This window comes from Phascolarctos cinereus, unplaced genomic scaffold, assembly GCF_003287225.1.
Source record: "Phascolarctos cinereus isolate Bilbo 61053 unplaced genomic scaffold, phaCin_HiC Scaffold_726;HRSCAF=1367, whole genome shotgun sequence".
Classification (NCBI taxonomy): Eukaryota; Metazoa; Chordata; class Mammalia; order Diprotodontia; family Phascolarctidae; genus Phascolarctos; species Phascolarctos cinereus.
The window spans coordinates 333,840,668-333,864,143 of NW_027556098.1; the positions used below are offsets into that span (position 1 = coordinate 333,840,668).

At 37.1% G+C, this 23,476-nt stretch overlaps 1 protein-coding gene across 1 annotated transcript in view; it reads left to right on the forward strand.

Moving 5' to 3' along the window:
* Positions 1–13,201, forward strand: part of TYR (tyrosinase) — a 167,037-nt gene extending 153,836 nt beyond the window's left edge. Inside the window, exon 5 of the mRNA XM_020993647.2 lies at positions 12,680–13,201. Coding sequence (XP_020849306.1) covers positions 12,680–12,906 — 227 coding nt within the window. The 3' untranslated portion in view covers positions 12,907–13,201. The remainder of the gene's footprint in view (positions 1–12,679) is intronic.
* Positions 13,202–23,476: the final 10,275 nt, after the last annotated feature.

Consider the following 23,476-nt stretch of genomic DNA (forward strand, 5'->3'; position numbering starts at 1 on the left):
GCATAGAGCAGAAGCTTAATAAATGATTATTAGTCAACAAGATGGTTGATGGGTGGATGATATATGCATCAATATGAGATGCATGCTCTAAATTATAAAGCCACTTTCACCTGTCCCACCTCATTTTACAGATCAGAAAACTGGGGCTCAGAGGGGTGAACAAAATTGGTCAAACTTACATTATGACAGGGTAGCAAAGCAGTGACTTGAACTCATTGACCTGATTAAAAACGTAGCTTTTTCCACTGAACTAATCTGACTTCATTATTTGACTATTTTAATTTTAAAACATTATTTTTGATTTATTATCATTGTTGCAAATTAATAATTTGAGGCAGCTAGGTGGCACAGTGTATAAATCGCTGGACTCAACAGCAGGAAAACCAGAGTTCGAATCTAGCACCAGACAATTACTTTGTGACCTGTGGAAGTCACTTAAAACACTGTTGGATATCAATGTTGCAAACTGATCCAAAGCAAGTTTGATTCTGGAGGAATTTCTGCTGTCCAAGCCTTGAAAGCTAGTGGCAAACTCCCCTTCTTAGATTCCTTAGCCAGCTCTTCCTTGCTCAAGGCCCGGATATGGAATCCAGGGTAGAGGCAAATCATAAAGATGATAAACCAGTGCATACTTTTTTCCTTTGTTATCCCCTAAGGCTTCAGCAGCAGCTTTACAATTTAAAAGCCCCTAAAACAAACAAACAAAAAAACCTCAGGAAACTACCTCAGCACTTCAAAGTCTTCTCCGTTGGAAAGGTCTCTGGTCTGTTTCATTGACCAAGGGTGCTTGAAGTATCTCAAATAAAAGGCTGACCAGAAAGTAATAGAATGAAAGTGAGGTGAAATTAGATAATGGGCTAATAAAGTACGATTAACATCTCTAGGGTCCTTTAAGTTTCTCTCGTGTGGTGCAGGTTGAATCCCTAAAATTCATTGCGGGTGGGGGGGAAGGGACCTGAAGGAAGCACGAGAGAGAAAACAAATTACAGACCACTTGTCAGTCGAGAGATTTTTCCTTAGGCAGTGAAAAGGTAAATTGAGAGAGAAGACAAGCAAGAGACTTATGCAGAAAGCAGAAAAAAAAAATTTTGAGTAAAGGAATTGTGCCTTTAAAAAAAATTTAAAGCTTTCTTTTTTTTCCTTATGTTCTTTATATACATTTAATGAATTACTGTTTCAAACAGCAAAATTTGTTTTTTTTTTTAATGTGCTGTCGCTTTGAATAGGATTTACCATATTGCTTTCTATTGCTGCTGCCCTTTAGCCCTTTGTGGGAGGTATTAACAATGCTTCTTATAATTGGCTTTTCCCAATAGCCCCATGAACAGGCGATCTTGCTACAGGGAGTCATGAAGACTGAGAATACCCAAATAGAGTTAAGTCAGAGGTGGTAAAGTAGAGCAGGAAGAATACTAGTACTTGGAATCTGCATGAACATGAGCACATTTCTAGTTAAGTGTAAGGAGTTGGCACTTGAACCCCATTTGATCCTCACTTTCTTCAGATGTAATCCAGGAAAAATACTTAACTGTAGGAAGGGTTGAGCTGATAGCCCAGCTAATAAGAAATAAGCTCTCTGTTCAGGTGAGACCAATCCAGGATCAACCTGGGGTCACAGGGTGAGTGAATATCCCACAGTTGGGTCTCAGGAAACAAACCTGGGTCTAAAGAGAATCAATGAGCTACAAGACAATCTTGATTAAATGAAGAAAAAAGAGCTGGTCTAGGAAAAAAAAAACAGGGTTAGTTAGGGGACAAAAGGAGAAGGAAGACACTGGGTAGAACAGGGTGCTATTCTGAGACATTTCTGAAGACACTTAAATTCATTTCCATTTAGGACACTAAGAAGACCTCTTTGCTCTCATTTATTTCCTCCACACAGCCTGAAATCCATCAAAAGAAATATTTATGAGTAAGACTCCTCTTTAGAAAGCAACTTCTCTGAAAGGCCTAAGAGAGTATCTCAGTTATTCCAGAGGCAATGTGATGTAGAACAGAGGTATTAAATACTGGCCAGCCCACAGCATCATGATTCCCATGGAACTGGAGCCCATAACACATTTGAGTGAAACTGGAACTAGGATAGAATAAAATGTAACTGGGAAATACTTCACAAAATAAATAAAAATACAGGCATACCTCATTTTATTGTTCTTTGCTTTACTGTGCTTCACAGATATTGTGGGGGGGGGGTTGCTTGTTTGTGTTTTTACAAATTGAAGGTTTTTGGCAACCCAGCATTGAGCAAATCTTTCAATGCCATTTTCCCAAGAGCTCACATTGTGTCTCTCTGTCACCTTTTGGTAATTCACACAATATTTCAGACTTTTTCATTATTATATCTGTTATGGTGATTTGTGATCCGTGATCTTTGATGCTACTATTATACATGTTTTCAGAGACACAAACCACACCCTTATAAGATGGCAAATTTAATTGATAAATGTGGTGTGTATTTTGATTGCTCCACCAGCTGGCCATTCCCCATCTCTCTCCCTCTCCTTGGGCTTCCCTATTCCCTGTGATACAACGACATTGAAATTAGACCAATTAATAAACCTACAGTGGCTTCCAAGTATTCAGGTGAAAGGAAGAATCAATTGATGAAACAAACTTTATCATTGTCTTATTTTAAAAAGTTGCCACAGTCACCCCAACCTTCATCAGCCAACACCCTGACCAGTCAGCAGTCATCAGCATGGAGGCAAGACCTCCACCAGGAAAAAGATTGACTCATTGAAGGCTTAGATGATGGTTAGCAGTTTGTTTATTTGTTTTAGCAATAAAGTATTTTTAATTAAGGTAGGTACATTGTATTTTTAGACATATGCTATTGCACACTTGATAGACTGCAGTATTTTGTAAACATAACTTTCATTATGTATTGTGAAGCCAAAAAATTATTGCAATAATTTCCTTATTGCAATATTCACTTTATTATGGTGGTCTGGAACTGAATCTACAATATTTCTGAGGTATGCCTGTACAATAAAACATAGATAATATTAGTATGTGGTTTTTTAAGTCAATATGTGGCCTACAGTGATACTTATTCATGGTTTCATTGCCACCATCTTTATTTGAGCTTGATACCACTGATATAGTGCATAAAGAAACTACCTCCACTCCAGAGAAATTTTGGTTCAAGCCCCATCCCAATACATACTGGCTGTATGATCCAGGTAATTCATTTAACCTATCAGTGTTCTAGACAAATCTCCAAGACTGCAAATTGCGTAAATATTGCCAACCTGCATTGGTAGAAGGAGTTTCCTCACCCTGTGGCCTTGAAAACACAAATCCAGTCTTATTTCCATCAATCAATAACACTTTAGTATTATTTCCTAATGACTCATTAAGATTTAATTTGAAAAGAAATGAGTTTTGATTGCAGAGATGGAGAATAAGCAGATAAAAATAATTTTGGAGCATGGCTATTCTGGAAGTGGAGTAAGACTGGATGGGTCGAAAGTGGGAGACTTTGGACAACCAAAGGGCAACATTAGGCCATAAGGTACCTTAAGCAACAGGTGAGAAGAGATGGTAATTTTACCTTCTTTTCTCCTCCACCACCAGCATCCTGACTTCATAGACCAAAGGGAGAATAATTCCCAATTTTTGAAAATGGAGTATCAAAGCAATAGGAGTCACTGGCCTACCCCATCAATCCTTCCCTAGAGATCTTCTGTTAACAAGGCAATGAGGATATGTGTGTCTGGATTGTTTTTTGTTTGTTTGTTGTGTTGTGTTGTGTTGTGGCAGGGTGGATAGGGAAAGCTGTTAGAGGACAAAATATTTTCCTTATTTTCTATAGTTTTGAGATAATAGTTTCTTGTTAAAGAAAAAAAAAGGCTCACCAATGGGAGAGCAGATCCTTTCCTTTCCAACCTCAGGCTGGCTTCCCAAAATTCTCTGGGAGTCTTACCTTCCTCTTTTTCAAAATACCTTTTTTTAAAATTTTTCTTTCTTTTTTTTTTTGCAAACCTTACTCTACAAACCAATGGATAGCAGTCCAGGTAGTATATCTGGCTGTGTGTGTCTGAGCAATGATACTGTTGAAAGGAAAGCAGCCAAGAGGAGACTCATTAGAAAGTAAATGGAAAATGAATCAAAAAGCTTGGGCTCTAGTCCCACTTTTGTCACTGTCCAACTGTGTATCCTTGGGCAAATAACTTAATCTTCTGACTTTCATTTTCCTCATCAAGAAATAATAACTGGGTAAACTCTATTCTGGATTGTTTAGTAAGTAACACTTATTATACACCTACTATGTGCAAGGCACTGTGCTAAGCGCTGAGGATACAAAGAAAGGCAAAAGCTAGTCCCTGCTCTAAAGGAGCTCACAGTTTGAAGAGGGAGATACCACAGAAACAACTATGTACAAACAAGTTACCTGCAGGAAAATAAATGATCAATAAAAAGAAGGCACTAGAGATAAGGAGAATGAGAAAGATTCCTATAAAAGGTGAAATTTTATTTTTTTTCAAGCTTCATAAGGACTTACAGGCTTAAAATACAAATCGATATTTTTGTTTTTTTTTTACTTAAAGTGAACAAAGCCATTTCCACCCTGTATTTCATCTTGATTTAATTATATTATTTTAATAGTATATATTTTAATAGTATTTTCCCAATTACACATAAAGATAGTTTTCAAGATTCACTTTTATAAGATTTTGATTTCCAATTTTTTCTCCCTCCTTCTCTAACCCCCTCCCCAAGACAGCAAGAAATCTGATACAGGTTATACATGTAAATCATGTTCAATATATTTCCACATTAGTCGTGTTGTGAAAAAAGAATCAGAACGAAAAGGAAAAACCACAAGAAAGAGAGAAAAAAAAATAAACTAAAAAGTGAAAATAATGTGCTTTGATCACATTCAGACTTCATAGTTCTTTCTCTGGATGTGGATAGCATTTTCCATCATGAGTCTTTTGAATTGTCTTGGATGATTGCATTGCTGAGAAAAGCTAAATCTATCATAGCTGATCATCACACGGTGTTGTTATTACTGTGTATAATGTTCTCCTGGTTCTGCTCACTTCCTTCAGCATGAGTTCATGTAAGTCATTCCAGATTTTTCTGAAGTCCTACTGCTCATCATTTCTTATAGCACAATAGTATTCCATTATATTCACATATCACAACTTGTTCAGCCATTACCTAAGTGATGGACATCCCCTCAATTTCCAATTCTTTGCCACCACAAAAAGAGTTGCTATAAATATTTTTGTACATGTGGGTCCTTTTCCCATCTTTTATGATCTCTTTGGGATACAGACATAGTAATGATATTGCTGGATCAAAGGGTATGTACAGTTTTATGTCAAAAGGTGAGGTTTTACCTGGGCCTTGAAGGAAGCCAGGAAAGCCAAGAGGCAGAGATGAGGAAGAAGTCTTCTAGATGTGGGAACAGTCAGTGAAAACACACAAAGTTGAGAGATGCAGTTCCTTGATGAAGGAACAGCAAGGAGAGACTAATGCACATAAAGCATTTTCTAAACTCTAAAACTGAGTTTAAAAAAAAAGGAAAAGAAAGAGTTGTTTGTTATCATGTGACAAAGCACAGTAGAAAAGATAATGTTTCTATTGAGGTAGTTTCTCTCTTTGCCCAGCTAGTCCTTAATTACAAATTATGTCCCTTTGTAAATTACAATGAAAACCTTTCAGGTCTTTAGAATGCTATTTACTCCCAGAATTCAAACTGAATGAATTATTTGTTTTTGTTTAGCTTTTGAGGATGTCTTAATGTCCTACATTCCTTCTAATCTGAGTTCATCAGTTGTTTGTTTAAAAAGAAAAAAAAACTCAAATAATTCAATACTTGGTAAATGTGTCATTTTGTTGGTGTGAGTACTCCTTCCATCAACCTCAGGTCATACATACAGTTTCTCCCTTAATATCTATTCTTTGAGAGTTGCTCTCTTTCTGAACATTCACCACCCTGTGAACAACCTAGTAATGAGCCTCTCTAACTTAGCCAGGCTGACACTCAAACAGAGACATACTGTGTCACTAGCCCTATACTGAAAGCCTTTTCAACTTGGCAAGAGAAGCCCAAATTTACCAAGTTGGCCTTTTTGTGTATCATGGACCTGTTTGGCAGACTGGTAAGGTCCATGAACCCCTTCTCAAAAGAAAGTTTTAAAATGCATAAAATACATAGGATGTCAAAATGAAACCGATTGTATAGAAAAAGAGTTATCAAAATTTAAAAATAAAATAAACTCTAGATTAAGAATCCTTAACATACTGGAATAGCTTTTGTGATCCCAGGGATACATGTATATAACAGTGAGGTATCAAGTGAGAATATTAGTGAAGAAAAGGATGTTTTCCTTTACTACAACTACTACTACTACTACTACTACTACTAAACAATAAAAATAACAATAATATTAATAAATGTTTAGTTCTTCAATTACTACAAATTAATATTTAAATTTAATAGTTTAATGTGGTTTCTTTTCCATTTGAAGTTCTCAGTTCAGTTCAAGTCCTCATTCAGTACATGAGTGCTTGGGCAAATGTGATTATCTGGAGTATCCTTCTAATATGCTAGAAGAAATGAAATAGCTGGCAAAGGCTGTTGTGACATGCACAGTGTAGATTAGGGAGAACTTGCCTCATTTAATTTTGTTTAATTGCAAATTAGAACAGGAAAAATGATATTATGGAAAGGGTCCTGGAATTGGAGTCAATGGACAGAGGTGGCTGTTGTTTAGTCATTTCAGTGATGTTTAACTCTCAGTGACCCCATTTGGAGTTTTCTTGGCAAAGATAATAAAGTGGTTTTCCATTTCTTTCTCCAGCTCATTTTCCAGATGAGGAAATTAAGGCTAACAGGGTTAAGTGACTAGCCTGGGGTCATGCCACTAGTAAGTGTCTGAGGCCAGATTCTTCCTGACTCTAGGCCTGGCTCACTCTTCACTGCACCACTTAGCTGCCCCCAAGGGCAGAAGACCTGGGCTCAAATTTCAGCTTTGCTATTCATTACCTGGGTGACTTTGTACAAGTTGCCTACGTCACTCTCTGGGCCTCAGTTTCTTCATCTTTAAAATGAAAGGGTTAGATTAGATTACCTCTGAGGTCACTTCTAGCTCTAGATATATCAATCAATCAATAAGCATTTATTAAGTGGGCACTTTGCCGGGCACTGTGCAAGACACTAGGGATGCTATAATCATGATCTTGGGACAGCAGTGTAGTACAGAAGAAAGAACACTGCCACCGGAATAAGATAGGCCGAGGGTCAAAACTTATCTTTGATGTTGACCCGTATAACCTTGGGCAAGTAATTTACTTGGCTGGGCCTCAGTTTTTTCACTAGTCAAATGAGGGGTTAGCACTAAACGACCTTGAATATCCTTTCTGACTCTAGATCTACACTCCTATGATCATTTTATTTTAATATTTTAGACTCAATCTGTGATTGAGGATAAGATAGGAAGCCCCTGAACCAGTGCAGATCAACATTAAGAAATCAAATAACACATAGTTTTAGAGAGCTCATCTGTGTCCTAGACTATATTTGAATTCAGGTCTTCTTGATTCCAGGCCCAGAACTCCATCCAGTATACCACAAGTTGCCTCTAAAATGACTGTGTCTGTCTACCCTCCTAAGACTCTATTCATTGTCCCCATATTCCAAAGAAAAATACCCTTTTCTGATCCCTACTTCTCCTATATGTGTTAGAATATAAATTCCTTGAAGAAAGAACATACTTGCATATTTCTATATCCGATGCTTAAAAGATTGCTTTTTCTCTAGTAAGTGATTAAGCAAACATTTTCATTTGTGTGTTCATTCAATAGCTCTTTAAAGTTCACAAAGTAGATCATTTCATTTGAGTCTTACAACAACTCTATAAGATATCTACACTACTATTATTATCCCCATTTTACACATGACTATCCTGAGGCTCAAGCAAGTTAAAATGACATACTTATGATCATACAGTGTCTGAGGGAGGATTCAAACCTGGGTCTCTAGGTCTCTCTTCATTCCAAGATAGAAAGAAAAGACAGTCAGTCTGATTGCTTATTTTGATCATTTTCAGAACTTTCTTTTCAAATAGGAGGAGGTTGCATTGCACTTGGCATTGATCACTTGACAATAAGGAGATGTTGCTCACCTGTGAGACCCTTACCTTTCTAATATAACATTGATTTTCTTTAAGGGTTAATCAGAAAATAGGATTTAGCCTAGAAACACATGTGTTTCTAGAATGTGTTATGCCTTTGGCCTCAAGGTACTGGGGGCATGGGAGAAAACTTGTGATTTTCTTAATTTACTATTAGGCTGCTAATTAATCATGTTATAAAACTTTTTTAAAAAATGCAAACATGCTATATACTGTAATGGTTTTATTCATTCTTTAGAAAACTTGGGTTGAATATATGTTGAGTGATCAGGTTTATTTGTTTTAATTATACATAAATATGGGAGTACAAATCACTGCTTGCTTAGAGGCATTTTTGACCCCCAGGAAAAGCAGATTGATAAAAACTGGTAAATGAAAGTATGTACAGAATGATTTTACATATATATGTATGTATGTGTGCGTGTATATATATATAATATAGATATATGTGGGGATGGTAGCCATCTCTAGGGCAGGAGTGGAGGGTGTGGGGAAGGGAAGAAAAAAGGGAAAAAAACGTTACATGATAACTTCAATATGTATTTAAAAGCAATAACAAGTCGTATATCATAGATTTGCAGTTTCGTGGCATCATTTTTTTCCTATTCTACTGTGTTATGGAAATGCTTGTTTTATTTCCTAAGTTCAGAATACAATTTTTTTAAAAAGATTGATTATAGAACAGTATTTTCCTCCACACATATGTTTCTTTTCAGGAGACAAGGACTTCATATAATTCATTTACAATCCTTAAGATCTGTTTAATTTTGTAGTGAGAGAGAGCTGGTTTCTTCTAGCAATTGCATTCTATCAGAACATTGTCAGTGTGGTGTCAGAAATAGAGACCCAGTCTTGAAGGAAGGAGGATGGGCTCAGGTTCTGCCTCAGACACAGATGAATTCTCTAAAACTAGGAGAGCCATTTGTTTTCTTAGTGCTGATCTGCACTGGTTCAGTAGGTTACTTATCATGAGCTTCCTGTCCTGATAAGATTACAGATTGAGTCTAAAGCATTAAATGAATATCATCATAGAGCATAGATCTAGAGCTGAGGCCAGCTGTTTGACCCTGGACAAGTCACTTAATTCCCCTTTATTTCCCAAATTATAAAACAGAGTACAGCACCTACCTCGGGGGGGTTATTGTGAGGATCAAATTAGATAAAATTTGTAAAAAGCACTTAGCACAGTGCACATAATGGGTGCAATAAACTGTTTATTCACTTCTCTTTCTAGTGACAATGGAAGTATTAATTTGGTTATGATTCCAAAACTAGAGAACAGGGGGATGGGAGAAGAAAGAGGGCATGCATATGGCAACAACACAGGTGCTAAGATGACCAGGTTGTGAAAACAAACAGGGCTGCGTCCATCAAGATACAGACATAGAAGTATCTGTTATTATTGTTGGTGTGGGTTGTTAATGATGTTGATGATGTTCAGTCCCTCTTTTACTTTCTCCCCTAACATGGTACCTGATACCCTATCCGTCATGGCCAAATAAGATATTTGTAAAGCATTCAGCACGGTACATGACAAATAGTATATACCCTATAAAAGCTTATTCCCTTCTTCCCTTCCTTTCCCCTCCCATCTTGCTTGATCTGAATATTCTTTCCCTTCAGAAGCTATACTTTTCTAGTGGGAGTGATATGTAAAAAGAGGGAGCTGCAAAGGAAAATGGGCAGCCCTTCCCAGGGCAAGGTGCTACTTTGGAACAGATGCTTTCCTGGAAGCGTTGATCCTCTAAATGAGTGAGACCCTGGGGCAAGGACCACTTTCTTTCAATTGGCTACAAGGCTCAGACTTCTCTGTGCCACATAACATCATTGATAGAGAATTAGACTTGAAGTAGGAAGACCTAGGTTCAGCTCTCACATTCAACACAACTTGCTTAAACCTTCTGAGCCTCAGTTTACTTGTCTATAAAATGGAGACAATGATGCCCGTACCACATACCTCACAGGGGTACTGTGAGCATCAAATGCGATATTATAAAGTGCTTTGCAAACTTGGAAGTACTATATAAATGAACATTACATATGACTATTACTATGCCAGGCACAGTCAGGGTAGAGGTAGACAGACACAAAAATAGTAATAAACTTCCTCCAGGAAGTTACACTCTAGTTAGAGAGACCCAAGTGACCCGCAGGACTCTACTTTCCATCTGCAGCTCTACTTGCTCTGAACTCCATGGAAAAAGATGTCTCTATGCTGGACATCCTTGTTTCCCCCTCTGTCCCTGCTTTCCAGCTTCCGTCTGTGTGTTGCCTTCCCCTATTTGATTATAAGCAACTTGAGGGCAGAGACTTTTTCTTATTCGTATCCTCATGCCTATCATGGTACCTTGTACACCGAATAAACATTTACTGAATTGAATTGACATGAAACTAGAGAACCACTCAAGATAGGTCATGGTCAACTCTTAATGGTTAGTAGTATAAATGGCCAAAGCTACAACAGCTCAGACAAAGGAAAAATCAATATGGACTCCAGCAGTTGATATAGTGATATCATCCATGTCTGGCTTCCTGACTGAACTTCATGAATTATGAATTCTTGGAATGTCAAGCATAGCCTTGTTTACATAGAAAGGGATAGAAGGCCTTCCACAATCTGATCCCAATCTATCTTTATGGTCTTTTTTCCTACAATACTATTCCCCTTCATGAGGTCTGTGCTCAAACCGGACTTATTGCTATTTGGACCATTTCGTCGTTGTTGAGTCATTCTAGTCATGTCAGACTCTCCCTGACTCCCTTGACAAAGATACTGAAATGGTTTGCCATTTCTTTCTCTAGCTCATTTTACAGATGAGGAAATGATGCAAACAGGGCTAAGGTCTTACCCTGGGTCACACATCTGAGTGCCTGCAGCTAGATTTGAACTCAGGTTCTCCTGACTCCAGGGCCAGTGTTCTATCCACTTTGTCACCTAGCTGCCCTGTTTGGATATTAAACATTCATTTTTCTAGAGAATCTTGCAGTCACAACAGCCCTGGGGCTTATTTGTTCAGCTGTCAATTGAAAGGGTTACCCTACTAATCTGTAAGAACCCTTCTGTTTCTAAACTCGATCCCTCGCTTTTCCCTGTAACTTTGATATTTCCATTTTCTGTGCCTAGAATATTCTTCTTTCCATGATTTAAGGCTCAGCTAAAGGATCCTCTCAGACAGATACATAGGGCAGTGAATAGATCTCAAGACTAGGTCAGAAAGATTTGAGTCTGAATCCTGCTTCAGTCTCTTCTTAATTGTTTAATCTAGTGCAAATTACTTAACCTCTGTTAGTATCAGGTTTTTTTTAATTGAAAATGAGAAGAATAATTTTGTCCTAACAAGGTGGTTGTAAGTGTCAAATAAGATAATATATGTAAAACACTTTGAAATCTTAAATGCTATAGACATCAGTTAGCAAATATTTCTTAAGCACCTACTACGTTCCAGGTATGTGCTAGGCGCTAGAGGAAAAAGGTACAAAGAATTAAACAATATCTATATACAAAGGGCTTACACATTAGTTATCATTGTTATTGTTATCAATAATGATAAACAATAACAACAAAAATAATAAAGCCTTGTCTGATCTACCAAGCCAAAAGTGATTTCTCCTTCCTTTGTCATTTCTTAGCACTTTATACGTACATAAAGTACTTTTGCTATTCTATTTTTGTATTATGTTTATTTATGTAAATATTTGATCTCTCCTGCTAGACTGCAAGTTCATTGACTTATTTATTTTCAAGGCCCCATCGTGCTTACCACAGTATTTTGTACAAAGTCATCAATCAATATTTTTTTTGAATGAATGAATGCACAGGACTTGGGAATTTTCCAGTTGTAGATAAAACCTCACATTTTCAGGTTTACAAAATACTTTCATCACAACAGCTCACGGGCTAGAGATATTTATGGTTTTTTTTAAATTTTTTATTATTATTTATTATTTTATATATTTTCCCAAAATGTTTTTATTGCAATAAACCTGTGAAGATGGTATTATAAATTTATATATATATATATATACATATATTATATGTGTGTATACATATGTTTATACATATTTATTTAAATTTACATACGTTTATTTCTATATAAATTTTTACAAATGAGAAAACAGAGGTACAAAGGCCCGATGCAATTTATTCAACATCAAATAGTTAATGAATGTGCTAACTGGGATGTGACCTCAGATCTCCTCACTCCAATTCAAATGCCTTTCCTCTACTATACCTTGCCTTTCTCCTCTTCCAACAATAGAGAGAGATGTTGTAAAATGTCCAGCCTTTACAGCATGCAGTACAGCAACTTATCCTAAGTAGAGCCTCTCCTGATCCCCAGGCTGCCATTACCAGCCCTCTCCACTACATTATTGTATTTATTTTTGCATATGTATTTGTTTATCCCATATAGATTTTAAGCTTCATTCCTTTCATTGAAGTCTGAGAGCCTAGCACAGTGGTTGGTAAAAGGTAGGCTCTTACTAAATTTTTATTGATAAATTTATTGATTATAGATGTCTTCTCTTTTCAGCACCTGACTTCTTTCAAGAATTTGTTAGGCCTTACTTGGAGCAAGCAAGTCAGATTTGGCAGTGGCTTGTTGCGGCTGCTGCCAGTGGTGGGCTGATTACCGCAATCATCATAGGGCTTGCCAGCCTGTCATGCCGAAAGAAAAGAAAGAGGTTCTCAGAAGAAGAACAACCCCTGCTCATCGAGAAAGAGGACGACCTTAGCGGGACTTATCAAACTAACTTATAGAAGCCTCTGTGAAGGAGATAGTGAGTGACATGAAGGCCTCTCACTAAGTCACTAAGTTAAGGACAAAGTGTTACATGGTTCTAGAATGTTGTGACCCTGACAAATCATCTTGGTTGTCTAGGGACATGCTCAACATGAGAATGTAGGATGCAATACAGTAGCACATCTGTTTGAATACATTAAAGCCTGCAAATGTATTTTCATGATTCCCCTTGGAAGATTCCTGGGAGCCAAATATTCTTAAGGAAAGCTTGCTAGTATGAACTATGTAACTACTTGGTGTAGCCATATTAAAGACTCCCATGAAGCCACTATAATTGTGTTTTCATTTTTTCCCCAAATCTGCTACTTTTATGGAAGATTTGGTTCCCAATAACAGCCCCCACTTGCATAGTGCTATAAATGTGACAAAGCACCTTTCTTATAATACCCGTGTGAGATAAGTCCAGTGACAAGGATACTGAGGCTGGAAACCTTATATATGGGAAATGAAAAAGCTTTGATAAATTTACTGATTATAGATGTCACCTTTGGTGTCACAGGCTCTGAGTTTAAATCTAATTTCTGTCACCTACTAGCTGTGTGACTCATTGAATCACTGAGCACCTGTATTCTCATCTATAAAATGAAGGGATTGTCATCAATAGTATTTAAGGTCTCTTCCAGCTCTGTACCTATTATTTTGAGATCCAATTTATATACCCAAGGTTATGTGGCTTTTGAGAAGAGCTGGGACTTAGATCTCAACCTTCTTATTCAAAGACCAGTATTCTTTCCACTGCCCCATGGGGACCATTGCTACCTTTTTTTCCTTTAAGATTTCTAATTTTAATACAATAGTAACAAATAAGTTATCACTGAAATTCTTAAAGGGATTTTTTTTAATTAGAAAATATCATATAGCTGAATCTCTGGATTTTACAGTTAGAAGGGACATCAGTGGCCTTCCGATCTAACCAATACCTGAACATATATGATAAATGGACTTCTAGCCTTTGCTTGAAGACACCTCCCTAGGGACAGGAAACCCACTCCTTTGAAGATAGTCTATTCCACTTCGGGATCGCTCTAAATGTTATGAAAATCTTCCTGACAGCTAGCTTAAATTGTCTCCTTCACAACTTCTTTCCATGGTTCTTAATTCTACTCTTCCAAATGATGTCCCCTAAAAAAAGGTGGCATATTCCCCTCCCCATGAGTCTTTTCTTCCCTGTGCTAAGCATCCTTTCTTCCTTTAAACAATTATTAGGTATTTTGTAGAATTAGAGGACTGCCTTAATCGATTTACTCAGCCAACCATACTGTTACACCTAGAATCCTGTAGCTAGAAGCATTCCTCATGGTCCTGAACACAAATCTCCCTTCTAATGTCCTTTAGAGTATTAGAACATATTTATATAAATTTATTTGTTTTTAGTTTTCAACATTTACTTCCACAAGATTTTGAATTCCAAATTTTCACCCCATCTCACCCCTCCCCCATCCCAAGATGGCATGCATTTTGAATATCACTTCCCCTAGTCTGCCCTTCCTTCTGTCTCCCCCCCCATCCCCTTCCCCTTCTATTTTCCTGTAGGGCAGGATAGATTTCTGTACCCCATTTCCTGTATTTCTTATTTCCCAGTAGCATGTGAAAATATTTTTTTAAAACATGTGTTTTTAAAACTTTGGGTTCCAAATTTTCTCCCTTCCTCCCTCCCCAGCCACCTTCATCAAAAAGGCAAGCAACTCAATACAGGCCATACATGTGCAGTTATGCAAAATGCTTCCGTAGTAGACATGTGAAAAACCCACCCACCCCCAATTAATTCTATTCTTTCTTTTGACCCTGTCCCTCCTCAGAAGTATTTGTTTCTGATTACCCCTTTCCCAATCTGCCCTCCTCTCTATCATCCCCCTGCTCTCTTGTCCCCTCCCCCCCCATTTTCTTGTAGGATAAGACAGATTTCCATACCCAATTAAGTGTGTGTGTTATTCCCTCCTTAAGCCAAATACTATGAGAATAAGATTTCCTCATTCCCTCTCACCTTCCCCCATTTCCCCTCCACTGTAAGAGCCTTTTGTCTGTTTTGTGTGAGATAATTTGCCTCATCCTACCTCTCCCTTTCTCCTTCTCCTAGTATAATCCTCTCTCAACCCTTAATTTTATTCTTCAGATATGACCCCTTCATCTTCAACTCACCCTGTGCCCCCCTCTCGTATATATATTATATAGTATTATGAGTATTAGAACTTTTGATAAACATTTTAGATTTTTAGTTCAAGGGGTATTAAAAGCCATTTAGCCCAGCCCTTCACTTTCACAGATAAGGAATCTAAGGCCCAGAAAGGTTAAACAATTTAAAGCTATACAGCAGTGGTAGAACTGAGATCTGAACCTGGAGTTATCACTAAATTTGTAACAGGAAAGGTAAGTGATTTTTAGCATTTCAATAATGCAACATCCCCACTATAAGCCTACATTAATGAACAAACTCCTCCATTCTTCCTTCAAATAGCTTATTAGCTGGAGTTTGGACTTGGAGATGTATCACTTGCAACTATGGCTTTAATCATTATTAGAAAGTGTGAGATATAATATCAGTATTCCCAACTCAAGGATTATGACTTACCAATACATTTTACATCTGATCAATTCACAACATAGAATGTTTACGTTTTCCCAGGGCTTGCATTTACCTCCTTGTGTAAGAGCAACATTTACAGTGAAATTACCACCACACCAGTTTCCCGACTCCTACAAGAAATCACAGAAGTCAGGTGGTTACCAGTATAAAATACCTTGCATTCTTGTTAAACTCCAATCAGCATTGCATTCTGTGACTTTCCCATGTGAGGGGCTTTTTGTGAATGGCTTCATTTCTGGTCCTGCTATTTCCATACTGCTATCCTTATCAAGCAAAGTTCATCACAGAGGGAAAATGAGCAGCTGTCACTATTTTGTTCCTCTTTCTGGCCTCTGTCTAAAGAGTATTTTTAGAGCCCATCCTCTTCAATGAGTCAAATATATAATTCACCATCTGTGAGAACAATGAGTGACGAGTATAAGACATTCTAGCCAATGCCTTCAGCAGGCGACAACTGGTATTGATGGGGACAGAAGCATATTTTTTGTCATTGACTTTTTGTTTTGTTTTGTTTTGTTTTACTTGATGTTGATTGGTAGAAATGGCTTCCTTTGTAATCACAGAAATGGGCCTCATTTTGGCCACTCATTGTAAAGTTTCGGAGCTAATTTCTGGGTCTTTCAGTAGAACCAAATTCCACTTTTCTTTTTATTGGTCTGCATCTGCAGTTGGCTTTAAAAAGCAAACAAACAAACAAACAAACAAAGGAGGTAGACAAAGACTATGGAAAGATAACTTGACATGGAATCAAATGACCTGGGCTCATCTATTGGCTTTTGCCAACATTTGCAGCCTTGCATGCTAACTTCCCCTATCTGGACCTCAGTTCCTTCATCTGAAAATGAAAGGGTTGAACTAGATGACTTCTAAAGTTACCTTCTTGTTCTAAATCTATAGTTCCCTCTATAGGTGAATATTTATTTACACAGATATGTATATGTACACACACACACACACACACACACATATATATACACACACACACATATATATGACTACATGTGTATGCATGTATTCCAAAATATGGATCAAAGAAGATAGAAGATGAGAGTCCGTATTGAAAGCTAATGGGTCTAGGAACATCCAAGAACCACTCTGATCTTCTATACTAAACTGAAATTTTGAAGGGAAATGAAATTTCTAGGTTTCATTTAGAGCTTAGAATTTTCAAACCAGAAGGCAAATATATAGCTATCTTTGAATCTTTTAAAAGCATTTTAGAACTTTCCTTTTCAATTATCTACCAACCTAATCCTCCCTATTGGGCCCTGGCACAGTGTTTTGCATATACAGCAAAACTCCAATGCATCTATGGTCTCATCAATGTGGATATTCTCTCCAATGATGCTGATTGCCTATCTACACATGTAACTCATCTGTATCCTCCCAATGTTCTGGGGCGTAGTAAGGGGGGAATCTTCCCTGAATTCTCTTGACACTGCAAAGATTTCAGTGAAACCTCATTCATCTCTAGTCCTTGATACTTGATTCACCCATCTTTTTAAAAATATCATATATTTCTATGACACACTTTACCTTAATTATCCTATATAAATCCTTATTTGAAATATGTTGCAACCTTATGATTCCCACTTCTCCATTTTTCTTTTGGTGACATTCAACTTTAATTCTTCAGAAACTACAGTTGCCCCAGGATACACGGATGTTTAATGATTGGAAGAAGATGCCAGGTCACCTCTGGGAATCATACTATTTCACTGTGCTTTGACAGCATTCATTTCCCTTTTAAATTTCCATGCCATTTTTGTTCTACTGTTTAGTTTTCTGCTTATTAGGCTATTACTGGATCAAGTCTCCAGACAACACTTTGCAGCAAGAATATTTTGACTCCATTCTATTGCTGCCAAGGACAGCTGGAAATGGCATTTAGTGGCATGCAAAAGTGTTACTTTAATAAATGTAGCAAGAACATAGGAAACCATATTTTTTTAAGGAGATGACTACCTCCTTTCATCCCCTTGATGTTTATAAGGAGATTCTGGGATGCAGCCAGATAGTTATAGCATATGTCGCTAATCCAAGGAATGCACTACAAGAACAATACATCTCCTGAAATTCATTAAGAAGAGAGACCCCTTGAAGTTAATGATGCTCTCTCTTGTCTTTTAATCTCCTCCCACTTAGCCCTTCCATAAAAATAAAGGCTATAAATACATCAGGCTTGATACCTATAGACTTCATAATTTAATCCTGGGTCCAAGAAGCTGGGTATAATATGGTATGACATCTTCTTTGTAACATACTTCAAACAACTCCAAATGGTTGGGAATGGCTGTTGTGACTTCATATCCTACCCACTTTTTTGTGACTTTTAGTATGATTTCAAATCTTATCAAGTCCCTTTTTCACTAAGTATCTTTGTAATCAAGTACACAAGACTTCTTGCTCTAATTTCCTGGTGATGGATCCTTTAAATCCTGGCTTTGACTGGAAGCAGAGACAATGAATTCCTTGTCAAAGTAAGTTTCAAGACTTGACCTACTCCTGACATTTGAATCTTGTTTATCAGCTCCTGACTTTAGCTTCTAAACTTAATTAGAGGATTGACTACTTTATTTCATTTCAAACCCCAGATCCTTAAGTCAAATATGTATCTCTGGACTAGACTTCCTAACTGGTATTCACAAGAATTTCCCAGAAGAGCTCATCCTGTTGTTGACTCTCCCTTTTTTTTTTAGGCAATTGGGGTTAAATGACTTGCCCAGGGTCACACAGCTAGTAAGTGTCAAGTGTTTGGTCTGAGGCTGGATTTGAACTCAGGTCCTCCTGACTTCAGGGCCAGTGCTCTATCCACTGCATCACCTAGCTGCCCCATGTTGACTCTCTTTAGCTAGGAAATTATCATTCCTCATTTCCTTATTGTTGATGGTGTTTTTATGCTTCTTCATCTTTCTGGATTATTTCTACTTCCTCCCCACCAAGTTGCTCCTCAGATCCCTATAAGCTGGCAATTTCAATTTTGCAGTCTTATTTGCTCCCTTCAAATATAACTTTCATATACATGACTCCAAATCTATACTTATATGTGTCCACTACTCCAAGTCACAAAAAAAATATAATTTTCAAATGCCTGTTTGTCTACACAATGTTTAGCACAGTGCCTGAGACATAGTAGGTAATTAATAAATGCTGATTGATTAATTGATTTATACCTGTATTTCAAAATTCCTAACACCTAATTGAAAAGTTGACTCCCAGAAATGACATTGCACTTGGCTTTGCCATCTGAAAATTAGTAGAACAAGACTAATATCTCTTTTACATGAAAGCTCTTCAAATATTTGAAGATAACCATTAGCATGCTCTACTTTATCTTCTACTCTTGGCATCTTCTCTAGTGCCCTCAAAGTTACTGGAAAATAGTGGCATATTAGGACATATTTTCTTAAAACAACTTAGTAAAGATCTAAAATTAGAACAAAATAAACAATTGGAAAGAACGACAACGAGAATGAGTTTTAAAGTTCTCCTTCTGGCCCTTGGCTTGACTTTCTGGGCTACAAAACCACGTATTTTCTACTGCTAATATCTTAAAACTTCACTGAGGGCTTGGGACAACAGAGTGAAAATAAATCATGTTCATGAGTATTGGGCAATTTCCACTGTTACTATTTTCTATTTTGTTGTAAAGAAGGGGTGGGGCAAAGAGGACAAACTAATTGAGAGCAAGGTAGAGGAAAATTTTTTGTTCAGTTGTTTTAGTCATGTCCAATTCTTCATGACCACATCTGGGATTTTCTTGGCAAAGGTATTGGAGTTGTGTCATTTCCTTCTCAAACTCATTTTACAAATGAGGAAACTGAGGCAAAGAGGGTTAAAGGGTCATGCAGCTATTAAGTGTCTGAGTCCAAATTTGGACTCATGAAGATGGCACTCTGTCCACTGTATCATCTATCTCCCTCAAGAGGAAAATACATAATTAATAATCATAACCATAAAAGCAAATGGAACAAACTCATCCTTGGAACTGTAAGAGAATAGCAGAATTCATTAGAAAGCAGAATCCAACAACATGTTTTTTTACATGAGAAAACCTTGAAACATAAAGATTCATGATGATCATAACTGTGAACATGAATGGGATGAACTCACCCATAAAATGGAAGCAAACAGCAGAGTGGATTGAAAACCAGAATCCTACAATATGTTTTTACAAGAAACACACTTGAAACAGAGAGACACACATAGAATAAAAGTAAAAGGCCAGAGGAGAATCTTTTATGCTTCAACTGAAAGAAAATAAAAGCAAAAATACCCAGATGGATTCACAAGTGACTTCTACCAAACATTTCAGGAACAATTAATTCCAAGACTATGTGAACTATGTGAATAAAAATACACAAAGGAGTCCTTCCAAATTCCTTTTACAACACAAATATGGTACCAAGACCTAAATCAGGAAGAGTGAAAACATAGAAAGAAAATTAGATGATTTTCCCTATTGAATATTGATGAAAAATTAAATAAAATACTAGTAAGAAGATTATAGCAATATTACACACACATGCACGCACAGGCACACGCATACACACATGCCCTGTGACCAGGTGGGATTTATTCATAGAATGTAAGACTGGCTTAATCTTAGGAAAAATATAAGCATAATTGACCATATAAATTATAAAACAAATAGAAATCATATACTTATCTATAGATGCAGAAAAAGTTTTTGAGAAAATACAATACCTATTCCTATTGAAAATACTAGCAAGCATAGGAATAAATGTAGCATTCCTTAAAATGATAACTAGTATCTATCCAAAATCATCAGCAAGCATTATTTGTAATGGGGATAAGCTGAAAGTCTTCTCAATAAGATAAGAGTGAAGCAAGGAAGCCCATTATCACCACTATTATTCAATATTGTACTAGAAATGCTAGCTATAGCAATAAGAGAAAAGAAATTGAAGAAATTAGAATAGTCAATAAGGAAACAATACTATTATTCCTTTCACATGAACGCTTGGAGAATCCTAAAGAATCAACTAAAAAACTAGTAGAAATAATTGCATTTTAAAGCAGTAATCAAAACAATCTGGTACTATGAAATAGAATAGCAGAAGATAATTTAGTTGTGTTGGAGAAAAACCAGTGATATGATGGGATTCATCTTCTCATCCTCTAATAGGCTGATCACATACCCTTTAGGGCCATTTCACAAAATGGTGTCAAACTCAAACAGAGTCGGAGCCATTATTTGGTACATAAGAATCCCCAAAGGGTGCATATTGACAGTTTTAAAATGTAACATTATCTGTATTTTATTGTGGGTTGTTTTTTTTTTTGGTCAAAGATTATCCAATTGCACTCACACTCAATTATATTCATACTGATTCTTGGAGTGTTGCAGCAAGCTGGGTATTTGACAACTCTGGTATCAAAGGCCTGACTTTGGAGACTATTGCTTTAGAAGCTTTTTTTCCTGCCATCATCACTGCCTCCATTCCCCAATTTACCATACTGTTTCAAGGGAGAATCATGGCTACTTGTCTTCATTTTTTCTTTTACCTCCTCCTCCACTTTCTCTCCCTTTGCCACCTCCCTTAGATTTTAATATCCTTGATAGGATGGCCACTGTTATATTTCTTTTCCCATGCTCCCCCCAATCTAGCACATAATGGATATTTATTAAATGTTTGGCAGTGTTGGAACAGCACAAACAGCACTAAATTTGGACTAAAGGAACTGGGTAGCACTTTCTAGCTACGTGATCTTAAACTCCTTTAACTCTCATATTCCTCATTCACAAAATGAGGCCTAATGATTCCTAATATTCTTTCCTTCTCTAAATCCTGTGACTTATGATCTTGTTAATTGAATTCTTTCCATATGCTGCCCTCTGGTAGGGAATGTGTCATAACCCTAGTTTGAATACAAAATCCAAAAATGCTACAAGAGGAGAACATTCTTCCTTCTTAGATTTAAGAGGATGTGCTGTTATTATTCCCAAGTAATGTGGAAAATCAGGCATATAGTGATTTAGTATTTGGGTGTGAATTACACAATTTCAGAATTTAAGGAAGGAAAATTTCAGTCACCAGCCTGTACATTTCTCCAATGATTTATGGAGAATGCCCTGCCACACCCTGACATGACTTATAAAAAACCCATCAAAAACAGGCTTTTCCCCTTCATGTGAAAGAAATGTGCTTAATTCCTCCTGTCCTCATACTCCAAATGTAGGCTACTTGAAAGCAGAGCATATTTTACTTTGTCTTTGCATCTCACTCCCACTCCCACCTCCAAGCACAGTGCTAAATAAATACTTGCTGGAATGTATTTTATTAGATTAGTGAAACCTGTGAGTCAGTTGATGAATAAACATAAAATTGACCATTATGCACATAGGCAATTTTTTCCTGGTATCTCCACTTAAACTTAATTATTTATATTACTTAACGTATAACTTAGGACATTGTGAAATGAGAGACCTGAGCTCTAGTTCTTACTGATCTTCTGCGTACTCCATGATCCAGTAACTGTGGCCTTCTTGCTGTTCTTTGCACAAGATGCTCCATCCTCAGACTCCAGACATCTTCACTGGCTTTTCCTCATACCTAGAATTCTCTCCTCCTCATCTCTGCCTCCTAGCTTTCCTGGCTTCCTTCAAGTCCTAGCTAAAATCATACCTTCTACATGAAGACGTCTGATTCCCCTTCATGCTAGAGTCTTCCCTCTGCTGATTGCCTCCAATTTTTCCTGTATATATCTTTGCACCTGGTTATTTACAATGTGTCTTCCATTAGAAAACAATGATTGTGTTTTATCTCTTTTTGTATCCCCAATGCTTTGTTATTTACTCCCTATGTGACCTTCAGTTTCCTGTAAAAAGGAGATGTACTAGAAAAAAAGGGGGGGGGACTAACACCTCTAGTGTGAGGGCTTGCCAAGACCATTTCAAGATTGCTCATCCGTTTTTGGCGTCCACCTTTCATCTAACTCTTACCTGAGGTTCCAAGAAGATGTAGCATGTACAGCAGCAACTCCTTGGTAAACTATCTTGACAGATGGGCTAAACTGGGTTGAGGGTAACCAACAGGCCTCCAACCTGTCAGTGAGTTATGGAGATGTCTACCCCAAGCATATGAGACTTTCCCTGGCAGAATGGGAAGATGAGAACAATTTCTTCCAAAAATCATGAAAGCAGCTGAAGCAGACAGTGTGGAGAACTTAGCACTTAGTCAGACATCAAAGACACCAAGGTCATCCACTCCATAGTCATCCTAACTTTTGTCCTGCCACTAAACTTTAATGACTCTGGAAGAGAGAGTGAGGCTGATGACTTTGTGCAGCTCTCCCTCATTTTAATCCAATTCATCCACAAATTAACATCAATCCATGTCATCATTGGTCCCCTTTGAAAATAAAGGACAAACAACAACATCTCCAAGCTGAACACAGTGCCTGAAACATAGTAGGCAGTAAATACTTACTGACTGATTGCTCTACTACTAAGTAATAGGTCAACCTTGGTCAAGTTACTTAACCATTCTGAGTCACATCTATAAAAAAGAGGGTTTAAGCTATAGTGGACAGTCACTCTAGAGCTGGAAAAACCTCCAAAATGATCTACTCAAATAGAAATGGGGACTACTTAATCATACATAAGGCTTGAAATTATCTATGTTCCATTTCATTTGTTAAATTTTTGTTAAATATTTCCCAACTGTATTTTAATCTGGTCCATTAGCATTCTAAATTGGTCCAGGTAGTCCAGTCTTCTTATCTTGCAAATGAAAAACTGGTATTAGCTTACTTAGGCTTACACACTGTTCAAAAGTTTGTAAAATGCTTTATATACATTATTTTACTTGATCCTCATAATAGCCTTTTGAGGAATGTAGTCCAAATTATAAGTCTGCTCATTTTACAGATGAGGAAATTGAGTCTCAAATAGCTTCAGTGACTTGCTCCCTGGTTAC